This window comes from Hemiscyllium ocellatum, chromosome 2, assembly GCF_020745735.1.
Source record: "Hemiscyllium ocellatum isolate sHemOce1 chromosome 2, sHemOce1.pat.X.cur, whole genome shotgun sequence".
Taxonomy (NCBI): Eukaryota; Metazoa; Chordata; class Chondrichthyes; order Orectolobiformes; family Hemiscylliidae; genus Hemiscyllium; species Hemiscyllium ocellatum.
Window position 1 is genome coordinate 39,957,868 of NC_083402.1, and position 27,717 is coordinate 39,985,584.

At 43.3% G+C, this 27,717-nt stretch overlaps 1 protein-coding gene and 1 non-coding gene across 8 annotated transcripts in view; one reads left to right on the plus strand and one right to left on the minus strand.

Moving 5' to 3' along the window:
• The window catches only part of arhgef28a (Rho guanine nucleotide exchange factor (GEF) 28a), a 447,370-nt gene that overhangs the window by 72,359 nt on the left and 347,294 nt on the right, over nt 1-27,717 (minus strand). For all 7 annotated transcript variants that reach the window (XM_060836132.1, XM_060836104.1, XM_060836122.1 and 4 more), the window contains one exon: nt 23,766-23,917. In XM_060836132.1, the coding sequence (XP_060692115.1) occupies nt 23,766-23,917 (152 nt within the window). The remainder of the gene's footprint in view (nt 1-23,765; nt 23,918-27,717) is intronic.
• On the plus strand, nt 9,833-9,903 carry trnag-gcc (transfer RNA glycine (anticodon GCC)). Its single transcript has one exon. It is a non-coding gene; the product is annotated as a tRNA-Gly (tRNA).

The following is a 27,717-nucleotide window of genomic DNA, read 5'->3' on the forward strand; positions in this document are numbered from 1 at the left end:
TACTTTCTTAACAACCCTGTCCACTTGGGGGTGGCAACTTTGAGGAATTTATGTACTTGAACACCAAGATCCCCCTGTTCCTCCACGCTGCCAAGAATCCTATTTTAAATCCTAAATTCAGCATTCAAGTTCGAACTTCCAAAATGCATCACTTTGCATTTATCCAGTTTGAACTCCATCTGCCATTTCTCAGCCCAGCTCTGCATTCTGTCTATGTTGGGCTGCAGCCTGCAATAGCCCTCAATACTATCAACGGCACCTCCAACCTTTGTGTCGACAAATTTACTAACCATCCCTGAACTTCCTCATCTTTTCCCCAGAGCAGGGTTGACTGGCATGAGGGATCATAGTTTTAAGATATAAGGAGAAAGGTATAGAGGGAAACGTCAGCAGAAGGTTCTTTACGCAGAGACTTGTGATCGCATGGAATGCATTGCCAGCGGTGGTGATGGAAGCAGAGTCATTAGGAACATTTAAGCGACTGCTGGACATGCACGTGGATGCAGTGAATTGAGGGGTGCATAGGTTAAGTTATTTTATTTTACATTAGGATTAATCCTCGGCGCAACATCGTGGACCAAAGGGCCTGTCCTGTGTGCTGTACTTTTCTATATTCTATGTTCTGTGTGTGAACGTTTCCTGGGAAGTGTTGCTCAACAAAGAGACCTTGGAGCGCAGGTTCATAGTTCCTTGAAAGTAGAGTCTCAGGTAGATAGGATAGTGAAAGAGGCATTTGGTATGCTTTCCTTTATTGTTCAGAGCATTGAGTATAGTAGTTGGGAGGTCATGTTGCGACTGTACAGGACAATGGTTAGGGCACTTGTGGAATACTGTGTGCAATTCTGGTCTCCCTCCTTTAGGGAGGATGTTGTGAAACTTGAAAGGACTGGTCAGTTCAGAAAAGACTTACAAGAATATTGACAGGGTTGGAGTGTTTGAGCTAGAAGAAAAGACTGAATAGGCTGAGGCTGTTTTCCCTGAAGTGTCAGAGGCTGAGACATGACCTTATAGATTTATAAAATCATGAGGGGCATGGATAGAGTTAATAGACAAGGTCTTTTCTTCATGTTGGGGGAGCCCAGAACTAGAGGGCATAGGTTTAAGGTGAGGGGGGAAAGATTTAAAAGGGAACACAAAGGGTGGTAGTATATGGAATGAGCTGCCAGAGGAAGTGGTGGAGACTGGGACAATTACAAAGCTCCTCCGCCCTTGAGAAATCTCCTCCATTTCCCGCTCCTCCGCCCTTGAGAGGACCGCAGATTCCCCCCAGACGTGATCGACGATGCCCTCCACCGCATCTCCTCCACTTCCCGCTCCTCCGCCCTTGAGCCCCGCTCCTCCAACCGCCACCAAGACAGAACCCCACTGGTTCTCACCTACCACCCCACCAACCTGCACATACAACGTATCATCCGCCGCCATTTCCGCCACCTCCAAACGGACCCCACCACCAAGGATATATTTCCCTCCCCTCCCCTATCAGCGTTCCGCAAGGACCACTCCCTTCGTGACTCCCTTGTCAGATCCACACCCCCCACCAACCCAACCTCCACCCCCGGCACCTTCCCCTGCAACCGCAGGAAATGTAAAACTTGCACCCACACCTCCACACTCACTTCCCTCCAAGGCCCCAAGGGATCCTTCCATATCCGCCACAAGTTCACCTGTACCTCCACACACATCATCTATTGCATCCGCTGCACCCGTTGTGGCCTCCTCTATATTGGGGAGACAGGCCGCTTACTTGCGGAACGCTTCAGAGAACACCTCTGGGCCGCCCGAACCAACCAACCCAATCACCCCGTGGCTCAACACTTTAACTCCCCCTCCCACTCCACCGAGGACATGCAAGTCCTTGGACTCCTCCACCGGCAGAACACAACTACACGACGGCTGGAGGAGGAGCGCCTCATCTTCCGCCTGGGAACCCTCCAACCACAAGGTATGAATTCAGATTTCTCCAGCTTCCTCATTTCCCCTCCCCCCACCTTGTCTCAGTCGGTTCCCTCAACTCAGCACCGCCCTCCTAACCTGCAATCCTCTTCCTGACCTCTCCGCCCCCACCCCACTCCGGCCTATCACCCTCACCTTGACCTCCTTCCACCTATCCCACCTCCATCGCCCCTCCCCCTAGTCCCTCCTCCCTACCTTTTATCTCAGCCTGCTTGGCTCTCTCTCTCTTATTCCTGATGAAGGGCTTATGCTCGAAACGTCGAATTCTCTATTCCTGAGATGCTGCCTAACCTGCTGTGCTTTGACCAGCAACACATTTGCAACAATTACAACATTTAAAAGGCATCAGGATGGGTATATGAATAGGAAGAGTTTAGAGCGATATGGGCCAAGTGCTGGCCGGTGGGACTAGATTAATTTATGATATCTGGTTGGCAAGGACGAGTTGGACTGAAGGTTGGTTTCCATGCTGTGCATCTCTATGACTCAATGTAACAAACAGCAAACAATCATGCGATGTGAATAGTCATTGTTCCATCGGATAGCTTTAACGCTTTTTATTCTGGGCCCTGTTAGCAAATTGAACAAGCTGATAATGCCAATCTACATTAATCCCAATACATAAAATGTAGTAGGCAGTCTTGGATTTCTCAACTAGCATGTAGGGAAAGGCAACTCAGTAGTAAACTGTTCCATTTCAAAAGTTTGAGTATGAGATAGAGTGCATTATTGTGTATGTAAGGAAATCTTAATACATTTAAATATTCTGATAAATAATGTTCCTGCCTTCTAAACACAATGGAATATAAGTCAGATTTGTGTATCCTTATCATAGCATATTTTGACCTGGTATTGTTCTGGTAAATTCTGTGTTGTCCCCCTTTCCAAGGCCAGTGTGGGCAGTTTAGCATCTCCATCCCACCAAACCAGCTGGGGGAATTGAGAAAGAAAATTTGGAATATGACTTCAAGTTAAACAGTTGAAGTACAACTAGGTTTCAACTAGTAAAAGACGCTTTTGAATGGATATCAGGAAATTCTCTTTCATACAGCAAGCGGACAATAAATTTCCTCAAAGAGGCGTAGGGTTAAACCCCTTAGAATTATGTTACAACAAATCAGATGCTACAGTGTGGGCAGAGTAGTACAATCATTCTGGAAGGATGAACTAAGGTGGGCAAATGGCCTTACTCAGATGAAATGTTATGATTTAAGGATTTGAAGCTATATTGCAGCAGTTATACGCTGCAACTCCTAAAACTTTATGAAGCATTTTTCAAGTTTTTTTTCTTATTTAAAGAAAGGGGAGAAACTGCTGATTATAGAGGTGATTCACATCAGTAATTTGCTCTACTGCTGAAAACAATAGGGCTTGTGAGTACACAAGCAACTGGCAACTTGCCCAAGGCAAATTACATTTTTCAATGTCCCTCCTGCTCATGTTGTCAGTTCAGTGAGCAGATGAGGGATGTGTTATAATATCATTTTAAGCAGATATTGTCTGGATTTGATGGAAGTGTCAGTTTAATGGAGGTTGCATATCATGAATATACTTATGCAAGAAATCAAAACTGTTGTTGAAAAATACTAATAAAAACAAACTGTATAGACCAATACGTAGAAAAGTTCAAAATAAACTACTTTTAGATTGTATCTGATGAAACTGAGGGGAATATAAATGCAAGCACAGACCTGTTGGAGCAAATAGGATGTTTCTGTGCTATAAATTCTGTATGATATTTTGTTATGCAGTGATAAATTTGATTTCTTTTAAACCACTGTGCTACTGTTGAATCTTACAAAATTAATAGTGCAACTTTAAACCAAAATCTGCAAGACATAATTTAATAAACTGAAACATAAAGAATAATAGCAACATATTGAGCATTCTCCTTCATTCATCTCTTGCCATCTTGTGGCAGACAAAAAAATTGCACGTTTAAAGATCTTAGAATCTACTTTCAGCATATCTTCCTTCAGTTGTCTACATGTTAGTAAACAAGAGGTGCTTTAGAAGTTAAGCACCAGCTCTACCTTATCAATATCTCTCAAGTCCAAGCATTGCCTCTATGTTTGTTCAACATTAAAACTGGGCCTCAATCCAGAGGTCTGTCTCCCATATAGTTCCTGCACTAAGACCTACTTGCCAATCATCCCTGTTTCTGCATACAGCTTTCAGATTCTCCATTGCCTCAATTTAAAAATGTTCAGTCTTGTCTTCAAATCACTCCATGGCTCCCTACTCATTAAATCTGAGACATCATCCAGTTCCCAAACTTTCATTGTCATCCACCAATTCTGATGTCTTGTGCAACCCCATCACTGCTGGCAATGCCTTAAGTCAACTAAGCACTAAGCTCAAGAATTCCCTCCCAAAATCCCTCTGCTCCTACATCCTATATACTTTTAAAATCTTCATTGAAACTTAGCTCATTGACCAAGCTTTTATAGCTTGTCTTAATATTCTCTTCTTTTATTCAATGTCAGCTGACGATTGATTACACTCCTATGAGGCACTTTGGGACATTTCCTGCATTAAAAGTGCGATATAAAGACAGACTGTCATTACTGCCCACATTCTCCACTCCCTTGAGGTGGCACAATGGCTAGCACTGCTGCCTCACAGTGCCAGGGCCCCAGGTTTATTCCTGCCTTGGGTGACTGTCTGTGGAGTTTGCATATTCTCCCCGTGTCTGTGCGGGTTTCCTCCGGGTGTTCTGGTTTCCTCCCACAGTCCAAAGATGTGCAGGTCAGGGTGGATTGGCTATGCTAACTTGCCCATAGTGTTAGGTGCCCTAGTCAGGGGTAAATATAGGATAGGGGAATGGGTCTGGGTGGGTTACTCTTCGGAACGTTGGTGTGGACTTGTTGGGCCAAAGGGCCTGTTTCCATACTGTAGGGAATCTCATCTAAAAAAGTCATGTTCAGCCATGTGGATTTATTGATAAGCTGATGTGAGCATAAATATTAATATAAAAATATGTATCATGGATGAAAATAGCTACAAGGGAGCAAAGTGGTTTGACATTTCAGTTCCTTCTGCAGTATCAAGCAATTTGTAGGAGATACTCATCTATATGAAAATTCTTAATGTGCAGTTATATGTTTTCAAACCTAGGCTGACGCTATAATGTAAATCTGAGTAAGTGTTGCTTTTTTTCTGCACTTCATTTGTTCATTGGGAACTGTTGAGGTGACTTTGGCCCCCTTAATTTCTCAACTTTTCGAACTCTCTGGACCGCACTCCTTCAGGTCCAACCCCGATCTAGTTATCAAAGCTGCTGATAAGGGTGATGTTGCTGTGGTTGCTGACCTCTACCTCCCGGATGCTGAGTGCCAGCTCTCAGTGACTTTCTCCTACCTCCTCCTGGATCATGACCTCATCATTGAACATCAAATGGTTATTTCCAGACTCTATCTGACCTTATCTTCACCGGAGATCTGCCTTTCACAGCTTCCCACCTTATGGATCCCCCCATCCAAATACAGCCTACTTCGACCATTTTCTTAAAATCCACAAACAGGATCGTCCTGGCAGACCCAGCAGTTTAGTCAGTTCCTACCCACCAAAATTATTTCTTCCTACCTTCATTCTATTTTCTCCCCACTTACATTTGTGATTATTCTGACGTTTTACGTTGGTTCCATAATTTTCTCTTTATCATCTCATTTTCTCCAAGTCAAAGGTGTGGCTACTGGTATCTGCATGAATTTCACCTGGCTCTTCATGGGATTTGTAAAACATTCCTTATTCCAGTTCTATTCAGACCCCCATCCACAACTCTTTCTTCGATACATTGATGATTTCTTCTGTCCTGCTTCCTGCTCTCTCATCTTGAATTGGAAAAATTAATCATAGAATCTCTCCAGTGTGGAAGCAAGCCGTTCGAGTCCACACTGACTCTCCGAACAGCATCCCACCCAGACCCACACAATCCCTGTAACACTGAATTTTCCCGGTGGCTAATCCACCCTAGCCTGCACATCCCTGGACACTATCGGCAATTTAGCACGGCCAATCCACCTAATCTGCACATCTTTGGTCAATGGGAGGAAACCAGGGGTCCTGGAAGAAACCAATGCAGGTATGAGGAGACTGTGCAACCTCCGCACAGACAGTAACCTGATGCTGGAACTGAACCCAGGTCCCAGGCGCTGTGAGGCAGCAGTGCTAACGACTGAGCCACATGCTGCCCAGTTTTCAGTTTTGCTTGCAATTTCCAGCCTTCTCTCACCTTCACCTGGTCCATCTCTGACTCTTCCTTTCCCTTCTTTGACTTCACTGTTTTCATTTCATAATAAGCCCATCAATTCCTCACTTTCCATTCACTAGTCTCTGATTTAAAGGATCATCCTCCGCCATTTCTACCACCATCAACTCCACAAAGCAAAACTAAAAGAACTGTGGATGCTGTAAATCTGAAAAAAAAAGTGAAATTGCTCAAAATCTCAGCAGGTCTGGCAGCATCTATGGAGAGAAATCAGAGTTACCATTTTAAGTCCAGTGACCCTTCTTCTAAAGAAATGTTAACTCAGATTTTTCTCCACAGGTGCTGCCAGACCTGCAGAGACTTTCCAGCAATTTCTGTTTTTGTTCCAACAAAAATTTCGCAGTTACCTTCACGACATCACCTTACACTGTGCTTACTGCAAGATTTCCAGTCCATCCTCCCAGTTTCTGTTTAGATGATGCCACTTTCCACCAGGCTACATCCAACTTGATCTCAATTTTCCTCAACCAAGGACATCCCCGTCAGTTTTGTTTGGCAGAGCGTTAAGCCATATCTGACCCAATTCCCATACTTCTGCCCTCATCTTTCCCCCTTCTTCACAGAACAATGATAGGGTTCCTTTGTCCTCACTTTCCATTCACTAGTCCCTGCATTCAAAGGATCATCCACCACCATTTCTACAACCATCAAACACACTTTCTCCTTCACTCCAAAATTAAAATTCCACAGGGACTATTCCTTCTGTGATATCCTGGTCTACTACTTAATCACTCTTAACTCTTCCTAACTGCCCATGGTACCTTTCCATGCAATTATAGATGGTGTAACACTTGCCCATTCACTTCTTTCCTCCTCATTTTTCAAGACCCCAAACACACCTTCCAGGTGAAGTAGCATTTTACATGTGGTTTTCACAAACTGGCCTCCTGTATTCGCCAACTCACAATGCAGTCTCCTTTACAATGGCGAGAACAAATGCAGACTGGGTGACAGCTCTGTGGAACACGTCTGCTCTGTTTGTAGGAATGGCTCTGACCATTCCCCCACCAGTTTTTTTTGCTATTTCAATAAACTACCTTTCAGGCTGTAACAAAAATGGAAATTGATGGTGAAACATGGTCTTCCCAGCCCCTCCCCCTCTCTTCATTCCTCTCATCAACCCTTCCTTCTAGCCACCAACTGAGTTCATTCCTCCCATCGACCACGCAGGTCGTACCTGCTACTATCTCCAACTCACCACCCTGCTCAACCCCACCCCCATTATCTGTAGCTCCCCTTTCACCTATTCCCAGTCCTGAAGAAGGGTTACACCAGAAACGTCGACTTCTCCATCTCCTGGTGCTGCCTGGCTTGCAGTGAAACATGGTGGGCCGAAGTGTCTATTCTGTACAGTTCTACCATTTCATTTTCCGTGAAGGCACTCTACAACTTCAAGATCTCAATATTGAATTCAATAAATTCAGAGACTGACTGTATTGTTTGATCTCCATTTTTCTCACACTCCCCTCCACCTCCACACCTTTGTCTTTTTTAATGTTTAGTTTACATTGCGTTTAGTAGTGAAGACCAATTCTATCCCTTCCACACCTTAATTTACGGCCATTTTACATCTCTTGTTTTCTTTTTCCACCATTAACAATCACTTTGTATTTTGCACTGGGCCTCTACCTATGTCAAAAGTACGTATGAAAATTCAACAGTTCTCAGTTCTGAAGCGGAGTCATACTGGATTTGATATGTTAACTAAGTTTCTCTCTCCACAGATGCTGCCCGACCTGCTGCATTTCTCTGTGCTTGTTTCAGATTTCAAGAATTCATAGTATTTTGCTTTCACCCCCTCAGAAGACAATAAGATGTGAAAAAATGAAGTAATTATTTTATATTTGCTTCCTTTCTCTTTTAGATCTTAATCTGTATTTCACAGTATTTGCTTATCCCACATGATTTAGATTCAATTCATATCTCCTGGAATTGGCAGTCTTATGGTGTAGTGGCAACATTCCTAATTCTGGGCTAGACACTCAGGATTCCAGTCCCATGCCAGGGACTTGTCAGCCAATGGAAAATGTGTTTCTAATGTGGCCAAACAAGTTGATGATTTATTCCAATGTGCCCACTGGCAAGTGGTAAGACATTAATAAGAGTTATCTCTTCTGTAATGAACAAAAAGTGCTGAAAAACTGAGAAGGTTTGGAAAGAGAAACAAAGAACAAAGAGCAGTACAACACAGGAACAAGCCCTTCAGCCAACCAAGCCTATGCCAACACATGATGCCTTTCTAACCCAAACATTTCGACATGGTCCATATCCCACTAATCCCAGTGTATTCACGTGTTTGCCAAGATGCCTTTTATATGTTGCTATTTATATCTGCTTCTACCATCTCCTCTGGTAGTGCATTCCAGGCACTTACCAGACTCTGTAAAAAACCTGCCTCTCACATTTCAAAGAACAAAGAAAATTTACAGACCAGGAACAGACCCTTTGGCCCTCCAAGCCTGAGCCAACTGGCTTTCACATTCCACTAGCTGCCATGGTGAGATTTGAACCCATGTCCCCAGAACATTGTCTTGAATCGCTGGATTCCTAGTCCAGGGACATTACCACTACTCCATTGATCCCCTTGATTTCCCTTAAACTTTCCTCCTTTAACCTTAAACCCATGTCCCCATATCATTGATATTTCTATACTGGGAAAAACATCTGACTATCCATTCTGTCCATGCCTCTCATAAATTTGTAAACTTCTATCAGGATGCCCCCAGTATCCGACCTTCAAGTGAAAACAAGCCAAGTTTGTCCAATCTCTTCTTCATAGTTAATACCCTCCAAACCTGGCAACATCCTGGTAAACCTCTTAAATTTCTTCTCCAAAGCCTCCGCATCCTTCTAGTATTGTGCAACCAGAACTCTATGCAACATTCCTATTGTGGCCTAACTAAATTTTTATACAGCAGCAACATGACTTGCTAATTTTTATACTCTATGTCCTGACTGTTTCAGGCAAGCATACCATACAACTTCTTGACCACCTTATCCACTTGTGTTGCCACATTCATGGAAGTGTGGACCCATGTGCTTAGATCCCTCTTGTATGTTAATGGTCTAAGTGTTTTGCCATTTATTGTACACTTTCCTCCTGCATTATCTTCCAGAATGCATCATCTCGCACTTGTCCAGATTAAACTCACCATAGTCTTCAGCTTATCTTGGTTTTACGATATCCTCTACCAATCCTGCTTACTATCTGCAGCTTCCTCAATCGCTCTGTCATCTGCAAACATATTGATTAGACCACCACATCTCCTCCAAATCATTTATATATGTGGCAAACAACATTGGCCCCAGCAATCATCCCTGCTGAACACCAGTGGTCACAGAACTCCAGTCAAAAAAATACCCTTCCACCACTACTGGCCAGTAAGCGGTGCAAGCCAGTTTTGTATCTATCTTATAAGTTCATTGCAGATTCTAGAGGACTTCACCTTCTGTATTAGCCTGCCATGAGGAACTTTGTCAAAGACTTTGCGAAAGTCCAAACAGACTGCCTTTACTGGCCTCAGTGAGTCCCAGTCAATATCGGGAAGGTAAAACCGTCCACCACAACAACAATGTTGTTTACATATTTTCCCATAATCTGTCCACATTCCATTGGTGGCTCAGTGGTAGAATTCTTGCTTGCCACGCAGGAGGCCCAGGTTCGATTCCTGGCCAATGTATTGCAATGTTTTATGGGCAGCACGGTGGTTAGCACTGCTGCCTCACAGCGCCAGAGACCTGAGTTCAATTCCCGCCTTGGGCAACTGTCTGTGTGGAGTTTGCACATTCTCCCCGTGTCTGTGTGGGTTTCCTCCCATAGTCCAAAGATATGCAGATTAGGTGAATTGGCCAGGCTAAATTGCCTGTAGTGTTAGGTGAAGGGGTAAATGTAGGGGTCTGGGTGGGTTACTCTTTGGAGGTTTGGTGTGGAGTTGTTGGGCTGAAGGACCTGTTTCCACACTGTAAGAAAACTAATCTAATCACATATCTGTTCTTCTATCACCTGCCGGCTGTTGGTAGGCCTGTAGTACAATCCCATCAAAGTGACTGCACCCTTCATATTCCTGAGCTCTATCCATTTGTCCTCCTTTAATACAGCTGTGATATTCTTCCTTATCAATAACACAAATCCCAACCTGTTTTACATCCCTCTCGATCACACCTGAAACATCTAAATATTGGAATTTTAAGCTGCCAGTCTTGCCCTTTTTCAATGATGTCTCTGTAATAGCTACATCATAGTTATATGTACTCACCCAAGCTCTAAGTTCATCCGGCTAACCCTATCTGTCATAATTCTCACATTAAAATAATGTACCAGACCACCAGCCCCCCATGTTCAGTAACCTCTCTGAGTCAGTTCTTTCTCTTAGCCTTGCTGACCTGAGGTTCTAACTCCTCCTGGTTATTTTCCTCAGTTCCCACACCCACTACACTAGTTTAAAGCTTCCTGAGTGACACCAGCAAACTCTGGATTAGTGGTGCTGGAAGAGCACAGCAGTTCAGGCAACATCCGAGGAGCAGTAAAATCGACGTTTCGGGCAAAAGCCCTTCATCGGTAATAAAGGCAGAGAGCCTGAAGGGTGGAGAGATAAGCTAGAGGAGGGTGAGGGTGGGGAGAATGTAGCATAGAGTACAATAGGTGAGTCGGGGAGGGGATGAAGGTGATAGGTCGGGGGTGAGGGATGGGGGGGAGTGGATAGGTGGAAAAGAAGATAGGCAGGTAGTACAAGTCATGGGGACAGCGCTGAGCTGGAAGTTTGGAACTAGGGTGAGGTGGGGGAAGGGGAAATGAGGAAACTGTTGAAGTCCACATTGATGCCCTGGGGTTGAAGTGTTCCGAAGCGGAAGATGAGGCGTTCTTCCTCCAGGCGTCTGGTGGTGAGGGAGCGGCAGTGAAGGAGGCCCAGGACCTCCATGCCCTCAGCAGAGTGGGAGGGGGAGTTGAAATGTTGGGCCACAGGGCAGTGTGATTGATTGATGCAGGTCTCCTGGAGATGTTCCCTAAAGCACTCTGCTAGGAGGCGTCCAGTCTCCCCAATGTAGAGGAGACCGCATCGGGAGCAAAGGATGCAATAAATGATATTAGTGGATGTGCAGGTAAAACTTTGATGAATGCAGAAGGCTCCTTTAAGGCCTTGATTGGAGGTGAGGGAGGAGGTGTGGGCGCAGGTTTTGCAGTTCCTGCAGTGGCAGGGGAAGGTGCCAGGATGGGAGGGTGGGTTGTAGGGGGTGTGGACCTGACCAGGTAATCACGGAGGGAACGGTCTTTGCAGCAAGAGAAAAGGGGTGGGGAGGGAAATATATCCCTGGTGGTGGGGTCTTTCTGGAGCTGGCGGAAATGTCGGCAGATGATTTGGTTTATGCGAAGGTAGGTAGGGTGGAAGGTGAGCACCAGGGGCGTTCTATCCTTGTTACGGTTGGAGGGGTGGGGTCTGAGGGCAGAGCTGCGGGATGTGGACGAGATGTGTTGGAGGGCATCTTTAACCAAACGGGAAGGGAAATTGCGGTCTCTAAAGAAGAAGGCCATCTGGTGTGTTCTGTGGTGGAACTGGTCCGCCTGGGAGCAGATACGGCGGAGGCGGAAGAATTGGGAATATGGGATGGCATTTTTGCAAGAGGTAGGGTGGGAAGAGGTGTAATCCAGATAGCTGTGTGAGTCGGTGGGTTTGTAAAAAATGTCAGTGTCAAGTTGGTCATCATTAATGGAGATGGAGAGGTCCAGGAAGGGGAGGGAGGTGTCAGAGATGGTCCAGGTAAATTTAAGGTCAGGGTGGAATGTGTTGGTGAAGTTAATGAATCGCTCAACCTCCTTGCGGGAGCACGAGGTGGCGCCAATGCAGTCATCAATGTAGCGGAGGAAGAGGTCGGGAGTGGTGCCGGTGTAAATACGGAAGATCGACTGTTTTACGTAGCCATCAAAGAGACAGGCATAGCTGGGGCCCGTATGTGTGCCCATGGCTACCTCTTTGGTCTGGAGGAAGTGAGAGGATTCGAAGGAGAAATTGTTAAGGATGAGGACCAGTTCGGCCAAACAAATGAGAGTGTCGGTGGAAGGGTACTGTTGGGGACGTTGGGAGAGGAAAATATGGAGTGCTTGGAGGCCCTGGTCATGGCGGATGGAGGTGTAGAGGGATTGGATATCCATAGTGAAGGTGAGGCGTTGGGGGCCGGGGAACGGAAGTCTTGGAAGAGGTGGAGGGCGTGGGTGGTGTCTCGAACGTATGTGGGGAGTTCCTGGACCAGGGTGGTATAGGACAGTGTCGAGGTAGGTAGAGATGAGTTCAGTGGAGCAGGTGCATGCTGAGACAATGGGTCGGCCAGGGTGATCAGGCTTGTGGATCTTGGGAAGGAGGCAGAATCAGGCAGTGAGGGATTCCCGGACTATGAGGTTGGAAGCTGTGGGTGGGAGATCTCCTAAGGTGGTGAGGTTCTGTATGGTCTGGGAGATGATGGTTTGGTGATGGGGGGTGGGGTCATGGTCAAGGAGGTGTTAGGAAGATGTGTCCTCGAGTTGGTGTTTGGCTTCAGTGGTGTAGAGGTCAGTGCACCAGACTACCACTGCGCCCCCTTTATCTGCTGGCTTGATGGTGAGGTTGCGATTGGAGCAGAGGGATTGGAGGGCTGCGCGTTGTGAGGGTGAGAGGTTGGAGTGGGAAGGGTGGTAGACAGGTTGAGGTGGTTAATGTCCCGGTGGCAGTTGGAAATGAAGAAGTCGAGGGCAGGTAATAGGCCCGCGCGGGATGTCAAGGTGGATGCAGTGTGTTGGAAGTGGGTGAAGGGGTCCTCGGAGGCGGAGGTGGCAGAAGAAGTGTTCGACTTCACGGCATATATTAAATTCATTGATGCGTGGACGGAGGGGATGAAGGTGAGTCCTTTGCTGAGGAATGATCGTTCATTCTCAGTGCGGGAAATGTCTGGAGCGATGGTGAAAACTCGGCAGGGCTGGGAGCTGGGATCTGGTGTGGGTGTGGAGCTGGGAGTGGGGGCGGAGCCAGTAATTGGAGTGGGTGTGATGGTGGGGGGAACGGGAGTGGAGTCATGAGCAGGGGTGGTGTTCCCCTCAGGGTTCTGGAGGCCAGGAATGGTGACAGTGGGATCTGTGGGGGACATGCCAGCAGAATGCAGGTGAGTGGCGGTGGGGGCGGAAGTAGTGGCAGACATGGCAGTAGGGGTGGCGGAAGTCACTGAGCTTGTGACATCAGCGATGATGTGAGGGGCGGAAGTGATGTCACGTGTGATGCATGAGGAATTGTGAGAGGTGGAAGTGGTTGAGGGAGTGGCCATGATGGGAGTGGAAGTGACATCATCAATCAGCGTGGGGGTGGCAGCTTCACCAGCCGCATGGCTAATGGCGTCCAAGCAGTTCCAGAGGCCAGGGGAATCTTTTGGAATGTTTGAGGAGCGCTGGTTATGGAGGTGGGTAGATAAAAGTTTGTTGTACTTACAGTTTTTGATGTTTGAGATGGAGTTGAAATACAGTTTGTTGAGAGTATAAATTCTCCTGAGGATGTAGTACTTTGCAATTCTGAGAGAGTGTGGCCCTCAGCTGAGGCAGGGCTAACTGTAGAGATGTTAGGTGCTGGCTCTTGGTTCGAGCGTGGAGGAGAGGATCTTAAAGGAGAACTGTTGCTGGTGTTTTTGAATCTGCAGTCTGTAATGTTTGTCCTGTTCGGGTCCGAACTCTGCTGGTTTAAAGCTGGTTTGGAGTCCGTGTGGGATGAGTTGGTTATGGAGGCAGGCACTGAGGAAGCAAATGTGGCTGTGGTAGCGAGTTTGTTTCAGGACATGGTTGAAGAGCTTCAGGGCAGAGGAAATGACCTGGGAGTTGCAGTGGGAGAGGGACTCCCTGAGATTTTTGTAGAGAGAGGAAGAAAACTTCTTCAAGACAGGCATCCTTGCAAGAGGATTTGCAGTAGGGTTAAAATCAACTAGGTAAAAACAATGACTACAGATGCTGGAAACCAGATTCTGGATTAGTGGTGCTGGAAGGGCACAATAGTTCAGGCAGCATCCAAGGAGCATTAAACTGCCCTGCCATGATATTGGTGCCCCACTAAGCTAAGTGCAACTCATCCTTCTTACATAGGTCCCAACTGCCCTGGAAGCCCTCCTTCCTACACCAGCTCTTTACCAACATATTTAACTATACTATCTTCGTATTGCTAGTTTCACTGGCATGTGGCACAGGGATTAATCCTGGGATTATAACCCTAAAAGTCTTGCTTTTCAATTTACTATCTAACTTCCTGAACTCATCACTTTTCCTGTTTATGTCTTTAGAACTAATATTTTTTATCCATTCACAAGCTGAAGGCATCACCAGCTAGGCCAACATTTGTTCCCCACCCCTAATTGAGCTACGACTCAAACACATTGCCCTGGTCCTGGAGTCACATGCAGGCTAGACCAGGTGAGGATGGTAGTTTCCTTCCCTGAAGGAAACCAGATGAACTTTTCCGACAATGGATTCATGCTCATCATTAGATTCTTAATTCCAGATTTTTTATACTGAGTTCAAATTTCATAATCTGCTGTAGCAGGATTTGAACCTGGGTCCCTAGAATATTACCTTGGTCTCTGGATTAACAGTTCAGCGATAATAACCATTAGGCAATTGCATTGATGTACACCACAACCCCTGGTTGCTTATCCTCTCTTTTGAGATTGTCCCAAACCGCTCAGAGGCATTCTTGACTCTGGCACAAGGGGGAGGCAACACACAAATTTGGAGTCCATTTTACAAAGCAGAATTGCCTACAGTCCTCTATTACTATTACCCTACTGCACTTTTGGCTCTCCCCGCTGTATATAGAGCAGGCTGTGGTGCCACTGCTCTGGATGCTGCTGTCACCATCTCCTGATGGGTAATTCCTCCAAATCGTATTTTGTTATACTTGTTACTGTATAGTTGTTAGAGCCACAGGGGGATTCCTACACTGTCTGCTGGCCCCTTCCAGTGGACACCCATCTATCTGCTTGAACCTTGGCTATGTCCACATCTCTAAACCTCCTACATATGACACTTTTCCCCTCCTGCCTGCTCCTCAGTGTGTCCAATGGTCCATCCAATCAATCTGTGTGGTCTGTTAGGAGCTGCAATTGGACACACTTCCTGCAAATGGACTTGTTGGGGACATAACTGTCTCCGATTTCCCACTTTCCACAGGAGAAGCATACTATCCTGCCAACAGACTTTTTACCCTGTAGCAAAACAGGGTAATTCATTCAAAATTTATATTAGATTAATTTACTGCTAACTGGATAGTCTCTAGTGTTAGATTCTCACTAAAATATACTGTACAGATTTACAGATTATTCTGTAAACAATAGTCTTGGTATAACTCTAAATCCCAGTACCGTCCTACTGTCCTCATTACTCTAAAATCTTACAGGTATATAAAGGTTAGTGGAAATTGAAGGTAAGAGAAAAAAATCACCTGACCACTACTTACCAATCAGGAACCTTTCTGTCTGAAATGTCACTTTTGAACTTGTGATGTCACGAAGTGCAGCTCCCATGATACTCCCTGTGTAATGAACCAAGATGAGGCTGCTCCTTGAAGCTAGCAGTAGTAGTGACCGCACCAACTTCTCATAGAATCCTCCTTGATCACTGCTCACCAGCACCCTCTATTGGATGTTGTTCCTTCTGTTAAGCACCGAGTCCTCTGAGATCCATAATCTCATTTGTGGTTCCTGTGCGAGTTTCTTCCAGAAAACTTGTCAGTCATTTCTCACCAGGTCCTCACTTGGATGCTTCTCTTCATAGTGAGCACGGGGTCCTCCAAGATCCCTTTCTAAGTCAAGGTCCCTGTGCCAACTTCTACCAGAATCCTATTCAGTCATTTTTCACCAGTGCCCTCTAATTGTCAATGTTTCAAGCTCAGTAATGCTCTTCTTCAATTACTTAATAGGAAACCAATACTCTAAATGATATTCAGTCAATAATAGTTTTAGGTTGTTGAATAAACATCATCAAACTTTAGATAATGGTATCTAATTCCTTTAAATTGGTGTCAGGGAATTCAAATCTGTTTTTAAATCTTATCAATCTCCACGGGATTCATAATATTTTAAATATGTGGCATTAATTTTTATTTCATGTATGCAGATTTTTGGTTTTTACAGCCTTTTAAATTCTCAATTGCAATTTTTCAAGTTTGTATGATGGTAAATCGAAGCTTTTGAACTTTTCAGCTGTTTCATGTCAAGAGAAATGCAGGACAGTCACTGATGTAAAAACTAAAGATGTTTTTCATATTGCAGTACAACTATGTTAAAATCTCTGGCCCCAATGCATACTTTGCAGAGTTGTGAAGATGACTGTGTGACCTTCAAAACAGCAAACAGGGAAAGCAAGTGTAGCATTCTTCATACTGGAGGGAATCCCAAACTCAGAAGAACCATTTTAATTTAATGTTGAGTTTGAACAGCCCCCATTTTGGATGTTGCAAAAACCTTACCCTGCAGTGTCTATGGCTCAAATATTGATGGAGTTCATGGCCTTACCCATCCTGCAACAGCACTTAAGAATCATGAGTCATAGAGATGAACAGAATGGAAACATAACCTTCGGTCCAACCCGTCCATGCCGACCAGATATCCCAACCCAATTATTCACACTTGCCAGCACCTGGCCCATATCCCTCCAAACCCTTCCTATTCATATATCCATTCAATTGCCTTTTAAAAGTTTCAATTGCACCAGCCTCCACCACTTCTTCTGGCAGCTCATTCCATACCCGTACCTCTCTCTGTATGAAAAGCTTGCCCCTTAGGTCTCTTTTATTACTTTCCCCTCTCACCCTAAACCTATGCCCTCTAGTTCTGGACTCTCCAACCCCAGGGGAAAGACTTTGCCTATTTATCCTATCCATGCCTCTCATAATTAAACTCCATCTGCCATTCTCAGCCTATTGGCCCATCTGGTCAAGATCCTGTTGTAATCTAAGGTAACCCTCTTTGCTGTCCACTACACCTCCAATTTTGGTGTCATCTGCAAACTTACTAACTGCACCTCTTATGCTCACATCTAAATCATTTATATAAATGACAAAAAGTAGAGGACCCAGCACCGATCCTTGTGGCACTCCACTGATTACAGGCCTCCAGTCTGAAAAATAACCCTTCACCACCATCCTCTGTATTCTACCTTTGAGCCAGTTCGGTTTCCAAATGGCTGGTTCTCCCTGTATTCCATGAGATCTAACCTTGCTAACCAGTGTCCCATGGGGAAATTTGTCGAACGCCTTACTGAAGTCCATATAGATCACATCTACCACTCTGGCCTCATCAATCCTCTCTGTTACTTCTTCAAAAAACTCAATCAAGTTTGTGAGTCATGATTTCCCACGCACAAAGCCATGTTGACTATCCCTAACCAGTCTTTGCCTTTCCAAATACATGTACATCCTGTTCCTCAGGATTCTCTCCAACAACTTGCCCACCACCAACATCAGGCTCACCAGTCTGTAGCTCCCTGGCTTGTCCTTACCAGTCTTAAACAGTGGCACCACGTTTGCCAACCTCCAGTCTTCCTGCACCTCATCTGTGACTATCAATGATACAAATATCTCAGCAAGAGGCCCAGCAATGACTCTCCAGCTTCCCACAGAGTTCTAGGGTACATCTGATCAATCCTGGGGATTTATCCACCTTTATGCGTTTCAAGACATCCAGCACTTTCTCCTCTTTAGTATTGACATTTTTCAATATGTCACCATCTATTTCCCTACATTCTCTTTCTTCCATGTCCTTTTCCACAGTAAACACTGACGTAAAATACTTGTCTTGTATCTCCCTCATTTCCTGCAGCTCCACATGAAGGCCCCCTTGCTGATCTTTGAGGGGCTCTATCTCTAGTTACCCTTTTGTCCTTGATGTATTTATAAAAACCCTTTGGATTCGCCTTAACTCTATTTGATGAAGAAATCTCATTTCCCCTTTTTCCCATTCTGATTTCCCTCTTAAGTATACTCCTACTGTCTTTATACTCTTCTAAGGATTCACTCAATCTATCCTGTTTATACCTGATATATGCTTCCTTCTTTCTCTTAACCAAACCCTCAATTTCTTTAGTCATCTAGCATTCCCAATACCTACCAGCCTTTTCTTTCACCCTGATAGGAATATACTTTCTCTGGATTCTTGTTATCTAATTTCTGAAGGCTTCCCATTTTCCAGCCGTGCCTTTACCTGCAAACATCTGCTCCCAATCAGCTTTTGAAAGCTCATGCCTAATACCGTCAAAATTAGCCTTTCTCCAATTTAGAACTTTAACTTTTAAATCTGGTCAATCCTTTTCTATCACTATTTTAAATCTAATAGAATTATGATCACTGGCCCCAAAGTGCTTCCCCACTGACAGCTCAGTCACCTGGGAGAAAGTGAGGACTCCAGACGCTGGAGATCAGAGCTTAAAAATGTGTTGCTGGAAAAGCGCAGCAGGTCAGGCAGCATCAAAGGAACAGGAGAATCGACGTTTCGGGCATAAGCCCTTCTTCAGGAATTGTCATTCCTGAAGAAGGGCTTATGCCCGAAATGTCGCTTCTCCTGTTCCTTTGCTGCCTGACCTGCTGCGCTTTTCCAGCAACACATACTTTTAAGCTCACTCACCTGCCCTGCCTTATTTCCCAAGAGTAGGTCAGGTTTTGCACCTTCTCTAGTAGGTACATCCACATACTGAATCAGAAGATGTTCTTATACACACTTAAGAAATTCCTCTCCATCTAAACCTTTAACACTATGGCAGTCCCAGTCTATATTTGGAAAGTTAAAATCCCCTACCATAACCACCCTATTATTCTGACAGGTAGCTGAGATCTCCCTACAAGTTTGTTTCTCAATTTCCCTCTGACTATTAGGGGATCTATAATACAATCCCAAAAAGTTGATCATCCCTTTCTTATTTCTCAGTTCCACCCAAATAACTTCCCTCAATGTATTTCCAGGAATATCCTCCCTCAGCACAGCTGTAATGCCATCCCTTATCAAAAACACCACTCCCCCTCCTCTCTTGCCTCCCTTTCTATCTTTTCTGTAGCATTTGTATCCTGGAAAATTAAGCTGCCATTCCTGCCCATCCCAGAGCCATGTTTCTGTAATTGCTATGATATCCCAGTTCCATGTTCCTAACCGTGCCCTGAGTTCATCTGCCTTCCCCGATAGGCCTCTTGCATTGAAATAAATGCAGTTTAATTTATTAGTCCTACCTTGTCCCTGCCTGCCCTGACTGTTTGACTCTCTTCTGTTCTCAACTGTACCAGTCTTAGATTGATTTCTTTCCTCACTATCTCCGTGTGTCCCATCCCCACACCTTACTAGTTTAAGTCCTCCCTAGCAAATTTCCCTGCCAGTATATTAGCCCCCTTCCAATTTAGGTGCAATCTGTCCTTTTTATACAGGTCACTTCTACCCCAAGAAATTCCAATGATCCAAAAATGTGAATCCTACTCCCATACACCAGCTCCTCAGCCATGCATTCATCTGCTCTATCCTCCTATTCCTGCCCTCACTAGTTCGTAGCACCAGGAGTATTCCAGATATTACTACTCTCGAGGACCTCCTTTTTAAATTCCTGCCTAACTCTCTGTAATCAGAATCTCAGAATCTGAAGATCCCTTCAGAATCTCAACCTTTTCCCTTCCTATGTCATTGGTTCCAATGTGGGCAATGACCTCCTGCTGGCCCCTTTCCCCTTTGAGAACATTCTGCACCCTCTGAGACATCCTTGATCCTGGCACTAGGGAAGCAACACACCATTCTGATTTATCGCTGCTGGCCACGTCTGTCTGTACCTCGGACTAGAGAAACCCCTAATGCAATTGATCTCTTGGAACCCGACGTACTCATCGTTGCATTAGAGCCAGTCTCAATACCAGAAACTTGGCTGTTCGTGTTACATTCCCCTGAGAATCCATCACCCCCTATATTTTCAAAGTTAGCACAGATCTTCAGTTTTTTTTTTAAAGCACCACTCTTTAACATCAAAGAAGACTGAATGAGTCAGTGAGAATTGAAAATACTCTGGACCGGATGACTTTGATTGATAGGCTATCTGATTTATGCTATTAAAAAAAATTAACGTCTGATCATGCAGTTTCAATAGAGTGCTTTGTTGATATTTCCCCAATAGCTACTATTATGACATTAAGGATGTTCGGTCAAATTTGAATAGTGACAATTGTCAACAGGAAGTTTGAAATTCATGGTTTTGATTGAGAGTTTCTGAAAGTTATTATGGGAATAGATATATTTAATATACAGGCTGCATTGGAGTTTGTTTTATTTATAAGACATTAGTCACTTCAGGAGATTTGAAAGCTTTATAGATTTTATGATGAAGTTTTCACTCTCTGCTGTACATGATTGAGACATTTATCAGATTGTTAAAGATATGTTTGTATCAACTCCATGTGGCTCTTGAGGTGTGTTTATGGTGGTAACTGGGTGAATGGCTGTGCAGGTGGCACAGGACTGCGTGTGGACATGGTGGTGGGAAGCAACCATTGTTGACATGAGAATTATGGGGATCATGGGGGCGGGTACAATGCATAAATTGATATGGGGATGAGTTTGTGCATGTGCGGGCGGTGGGAGAAGTTGACGGCTTGAGGTTAGCCAGGTATGAGTTTCCTGGTTGGGGCTGTTAACCTTAGGCCAATCAGGGAGTCCTGGCTGACAGATATAATAGAATTATTAAGGATTTTCCACAGTCTAAGCACTGGCTCTAAGCCAGCTGGTCAGAGTCCATGTAATGTGCAGGGACAAAATAAAAGGTGACTTGGTGATGGGATACCGGCCTCCGTGGAGTTACTTCAAAGTTCTAAAACAGCTGGAATTAAATCTCAATACTAAGGTAGGCTTTCTAACCAGTTTGCCTTGCCTGCCCACGTGGCCAGTTACAATCAGTTTCCAAAGTAGGCAGGAAACCCTTGAGTGAAAATCCCACAAAGCAGGACACATTTTACAATGGCAGGTCCAGTGATTCATAAGATTTTCTTAAAGAAGTATTCGCTTCAGTAGCAAAAATCTGCTTCAAGGGCCTTCCTCAGCCAAGAAAAACAGCAGAATGTTTGATTCACTAAAGCCGGTGCCTAGAAGATTCAATATAAATTTGAGAATCCAGTAAATTTATCTTGGCTTCTCCTAGTTCCAGAAACGTATATGTTATGAGCCAGTAGCTGTAAATAGTGCAGTTTGTTTGATATAGTAACTCAAATCTCAAGGCCCTCCACCTAGTGGCATCGCCAGGAACTGGTGAAATAGCCAGAAACTGGTAAACTGAACATAACAAGTAGTCACTTTGAATACTAAGTCCAGACACAAAGGCAGGTCCTCCGTCTAAGTATGTGCCAAGTTATAGTTGTGATATTTTATTTCCTGTAGGAAAGGGAAGATTGAGAGCTGACCTGAAATTTATGCAGCAATTTAATATTGCAGACATGGAGAAGTTGTTACTACTGGTAAGTGGAAAGTGCAAAATTCAAAGCCATAAAGAAAAGATAATCAAGAAGCAATTTGTGATAATTCATATCCTCAAAGTTGTTAGTGTTCTACTACTTTGAGTATTTGAGGAAAATAATACAGATGCATTTAAGGGTAAGCTGGAGAAGCATATGAGGGAGCAATGAACGGAGAGACATGTTGATAAGTCAAGTTAAGTAAGCAATGAGAGGCTTTGGAAAGCATAAATGCTAGTGTAGACCTCTTCAGCAAAATGGCATGTTTTTATGATATAAATCTGTCTGTTAATATAATACAATATGAATCTCATGACCATTTTTTGTTTGAGATATTTTCTCACAAGTGACAAATACCCAGATGAAATTGATTATAAACTTAAAAGCTCACCTTGCCTTTAATAGACAATGACTTTTCTGTCCCCTGTAGGCAAGGTATGGTCACTACTGCAGTGTTCTCCCACAGTGACAGAGCTGAGATTGGCATTCAGTGGTGTGGATGTTTAAAATGCACAATTTAAAATCAGTACCAAGGTGTTTAAACAGTGGCCTGTAAGCCAGGGAATTTATAAGAGCTGGCAATCAGTTTTCTAAAGTCAAAGTTGCTTATGTTTTATTTGTACTGATTTTGCTACTTTATTGAACCATTGAATCATACAGAGTAGAGTGAAGCCATTTGGCCTATTGTCTCTCTTTGAAAGAACTATCTATTGACTGGTTTTTCCTGTTTGAATTTTAGGAGGCCAGTGGTTTGTAGCATTATTACTACTGGTAGATAAAAACCTTATTTAGAGATAAATAGCTTGCAGTATGAGCAAAGGAATGGAAATATTCATTTCGACTTGCTCTTGCTTCACAGTGCACACCTAAGTGGCTATCAAATACAAAAAGCTTGGAAATGTTGGCATGTGTAATCTATTGGTGTTCCCTGGCAATACTTCTACAGAGTCTTGTGTGTTAGCCTGTGGGATTAAATCTTTGGATTCATTTCACCAAATTTTATGATCCACAACATGAAATCCCAAGAAAAACTGAATTCTCGTACTGAGCTGCTAATGATTTACTAGACATGGCAAACATTCAAAAACAGGCTGACAAATTATTCTGAATTGTACTCAGGAGATGAAAGAAGTGAAAACACAACTAGTGGAAAAATAATTACAGCAAGCTGGAATCCGTTTATGAATTTAGCAGATGTTGTCCATTTTTGGCAAGTCTCAGGAACTTTCATTTATCATTTAAGACTTTTTTAATATCAATACTTTGATGACAGAATTATTTTGATAAAACATAATTCTAAATAAATTCATTTGAGCAACAGTATGAATAGCAATGTAAAGGTTGTGGAGAAAAAGTGTACCAACAGATAATCTAGTCAAGACCAGATTCTAAACAAATTAATTAGATTAGATTAGACTAGATTACTTACACTGTGGAAACAGGCCCTTCGGCCCAACAAGTCCACACCGACACTCTGAACAGCAATCCATCCAGACCCATTCCCCTACATTTACCCCTTCACCTAACACTACAGGCAATTTAGCATGGCCAATTCACCTAACCTGCACACTTTTGGACTGTGGGAGAAAACCAGAGCAGCCAGAGGAAACCCACGCAGACACGGGGAGAATGACTGTGTGGAGTTTGCTCAGTTGCCTGAGGCAGGAATTGAACCTGGGTCTCTGGCGCTGTTTTTGAATGTTTGCCATGTCTAGTAAATCATTAGCAGCTAAGTACAAGAATTCAGTTTTTCTTGGGATTTCATGTTGTGGATCATAAAAGTTGGTGAAATTAATCCAAAGATTTAATGTTTCTGGTTAGCCTACTGCACAGGGATTTTGAAGAAAAGTATAATTTCAAAGGAATTTTGAAATTCCACCTTTCACCTTCGGTCCAAATTGATTATTAAATAATTTGTCTGTAAAGATTCCCAAGGTGGGAAAGAAGGTGAGGGACAGATGGAGGTGAGTATAGTGGGGTCACTGTTCAAACTAGCAAACTGTTCAGTCATTCACTGAGAATCAGAATGTAATCTTTCTTAAATCAGGATTGATCCACAATCTTCTGTGGCTATTTACCTGTTGTACAGTGTCATGTGATCTAGGTCTGTAGAGTTCACCATCTGTCTGCAAAAATGGAGTGTCAAAGCCATACCATACACTTCCTGTCTGTTTCATCATTGGATCTGCAACTGATAACTGAGGACTTGGGATCCTAGTATCAGGTGTATCTGTAAGGAGGTGCAAGAAAAGTGAAATTTTAATGCTTATGTTAACACACTTATACATGCCGACTATCGAAAGCTGCTTTTGTACAATGTGAAAAACCCATTTTAATATTGCATGGTTCATCCTGAATGCGTAATGCAGTCAATAGTAACCTGAAAACAAAACTGTTTTCACCCAGTTAAAACTATTTCACACTGTTTTGCTAACATATGAGCAGCAATGAGGAGCCAATGGTGGTGACATAGCTTTGCAGCATATAACAGCAACTACACAAAACAAAACAAACTTGTTTGGAAGTTGTTGTTGTACTTTGACCAATACTTTAATACATAGGCAGACGGGGCAGCGTGAATATGACGACCATGGTTACAGTGTAGGTCCCAATTAATGCAGTCTGGATTGCTTTGTGAGTTTTGTAAAGACACTGATAGAGGATTGGCTGACTGGCTGAAGGCAGAGAGTGGAGATAATGGGATATTTTTCAGGAAGACAGCCAGAAACTAAAGGAATTCCACAGGGGTCAGTCTTCCGATCACAACTATTCATGTTGTACATTAACAATCTGGTTGAAGGGACTGAAGGCATTGTTGCTAACTTTGCAGTTGATACAAAGATAGTTAAAGAGATGTGCAGTGCTGAGGAGATGAGGAAGCTGTAGAAGGACTTGGACAGGATAGGATAGTGTGTAAAGTAGTAGCAGATGGAATACAATGTGTGAGGCTATATATTTTGGTAGGAGAAATGCGAGCATCGACTACTTTATATTTAGGGAAAGGCTTCAGAAATCTGAAGCACAAAGGGATTTAGGAGTCCTAGTTCAGAATTCTGTTAAGGTTAACTTGCAGGTTGCATTCGCATTTCTAACTCGAATTGAATGTTAGCATTTAGCGTTTCAAGAGGGCCAGGATACAAGAGCAGAGATGTATTGCTGAGGTTGCATAAGGCGCTGGTCAGACCACTTTTGCAACATTGTGAGAAGTTTGGACCCTGTAGTTAAGGAAGGATGTGCTGGCACTGAAGAGGGTCCAAAGGTGGTTTTCAAGAATGATCCAGGGGATGAAGGAATTGTCATTTGAGGAGCAGTTGAGGACTTTGGGTCTCTACTCTGTGGAGTTTAGAATGATGAGAAGGAATCCTGATTGAAACTTACTGAGAGGCCTGAATAGAGTGGACTTGGTGAAGATGTTTCTACTAGTAGGAGACACTAGGACCCAAAGGCACTGCAACAGAATGAAATAATTACTCTTTAGAACTGAGATGAAGAGGAATTTCTTCAGCCAGAGAATGGTGAAACTCATTGTCACGGAAGGCTGTGAAGGCCAAGTCATTGAGTGTATTTAAGACAGAGATAGACACGTCTTGGTTTGTAAGAAGATCAAGAGTTATGGGGAGAAGGCAGGAGAATGGCATTGAGAAACATAGCAACCATGATTCAATGGTGGAGCTGACTCAATGGACCAAGTAGCCTAATTCTGCTTGTAAATCATATGAACTTATGATCTATGTCCTTTATAAAACTACCAGTTATGATATATCTTTTTAAGTTTTAGCATTTAACAAGCCAACCGAAAAGTTGCTCTTCCTTTCAATTAATAATTTCAATAAATAAGTTTATCTGTATAAACATAGCTTACTGTATGCACAGAAACCACAGGTTTGCCAGCAAGTTTGGGATAAATAGATACTCTTGTAACAAATCAGGTTGAAACAAAAGAGGAGTGAGGCAAAGAAAATAATTCTCAAAAGAAAATAACATACTTGTCACAATACATCATATTTCTGGCTGACTGGATGGAAAGGTGACTCAAGAAAGTAGAGTCAGGAAATATTGAGATTTAATAGATTGCTTTACTAAAGCAGTCAGGTGTACTGGCTATTAACATGTGCATTGAAACATTCTGACACACTAATATTTCGGATATTGTTTGATGCTCTAATTTTAAAAACCTCCTTTATTTAATAAAAAAAAATCAAAAATACTGATGCTCTTGAAACTATCATCTGTAAGTGTGGCAATTAACTATTTAATACGTGGTGCAGTATATTTATAGTGGTAGTCAGTTGGCTATTTCTTACACGTGGCCAGTCACAGAGATGTACAGCACAAAAGTAGACCCTTCCGTCCAATTCATTCATGCCGACCAGATATCCTAAATTAATCTAGACCCATTTACTAGTGTTTGGTCCACATGCCTCTAAATCCTTCCTATCCAAATATCCATCCAAATGCTGTGTAAGTTTTGAAATTTTAACAGTTTTCACCACTTCCACTGGCGGCTCATTCATCAATGTATAGTGTGCCTCTGTACCACCACTGGTTTCTCACTGCAGTTCAAAAGTCACCATAGCATGAAGAAAGTATTTAACCAGAATGAATAAATTGACCAGGTTTATTTTCAAGTTGGTGCTGGCTATGCATCCCATACATCAAGAACTATGCAGTACTAATGTGGGTTTTTCACATTGTACAAAAGCAGGATTAAAGACTAAAAGATAACTGGACCAGAGCATGCAGATGTGATTCATAACCAATTTTCATAAATTGTACACTTATTTTTACATCTCCCTTGCTATTTCTATGTTAACATATTCATGTAGATAGCTCAATTAAAACTGCCATATGTAATTACAGCTGGAACACCTTCAGGCATAGGTTCTGCAACACCAGATATAACCATTGGTGCCACCAGTTTTGAGGTTGCAGAAAGATTCTATTACCTGAAAGTGTGCTTCCAGGGATGCTATTCTAAATCTCTAACTATGAAGGCCAACATACCATGTGCCTTCTTCACCGTCTGCTACACTGGTATGTTTACTTGCAGTGACTGGTGCATAAGGACACCCAAGTCTTGTTGGACTTTCCCCTTTCCCAATCCTGCCTCACAGCGCCAGGGTCCCAGGTTTAATTCCAGCCTTGGGCAACTGTCTGTGTGGAGTTTGCATATTCTCCGCGTGTGTCTGCGTGGGTTTCCTCTGGGTACTCTGGTTTCCTCCCACATTCCAAAGATGTGCAGGTCAGGTGAATTGGCCATGCTAAGTTGTCCATAGTTGTTAGGTGCATTAGTCAGAGGGGGGTGGCGTTACTCTTCGGAGAGTCAGTGTTGACTTGTTGGGCCGAAAGGCCTGTTTCCACATTGTAAGGAATCTAATCTAGTCAATCCATCCCCATTCAGGTAACAATCTACCTTTCTGTTTTTGGTACCATATTTATCCACATTATACTGCATCTTCAAGTACTCGCCCACTTATTTTACTTGTCCAAATCACACTGAAATTTCTCTGCTGTCTCCACACAGTTTTGTGTCATCTGAAAGCTTGGAGATACAGTATATAGTGTCCTCATCTAAATCATTAATATAGATTATAAGTAGCTGGATCCAAGCACTAATCCCCATGGTACCCCACTAGTCACTGCCTGCCACTCAGAAAAGGACCCTTGGTTTCTCCTGACAACCAGTTTCAATCCATTTCAATACTTCAAATCCACGTGCTTCAATTTGCAAGCTGATCTTTTTAATTTTGCTTCCTGATCATTTAATTTTGCATGCTAATCTCTTATGTGGGACCTTTTCAAAAGCCTTCTGAAAATCCAATAAATCATAGCTACTAGCTTACCCTTATCCTTTCAACTATTGACATCCTCAAAACATTTCAGCAAATTTGTCAAGCATGACTTCCCCTTTGTAAATCTATACTGACTCTGTCTGATTCTGTCACTATCTTCCCAATATAGATCTAAAGAAATGTATAAATGGAAAAAGATTGACAGGTAGTAAAATCTCAAAATAGTGAAGTTACTACC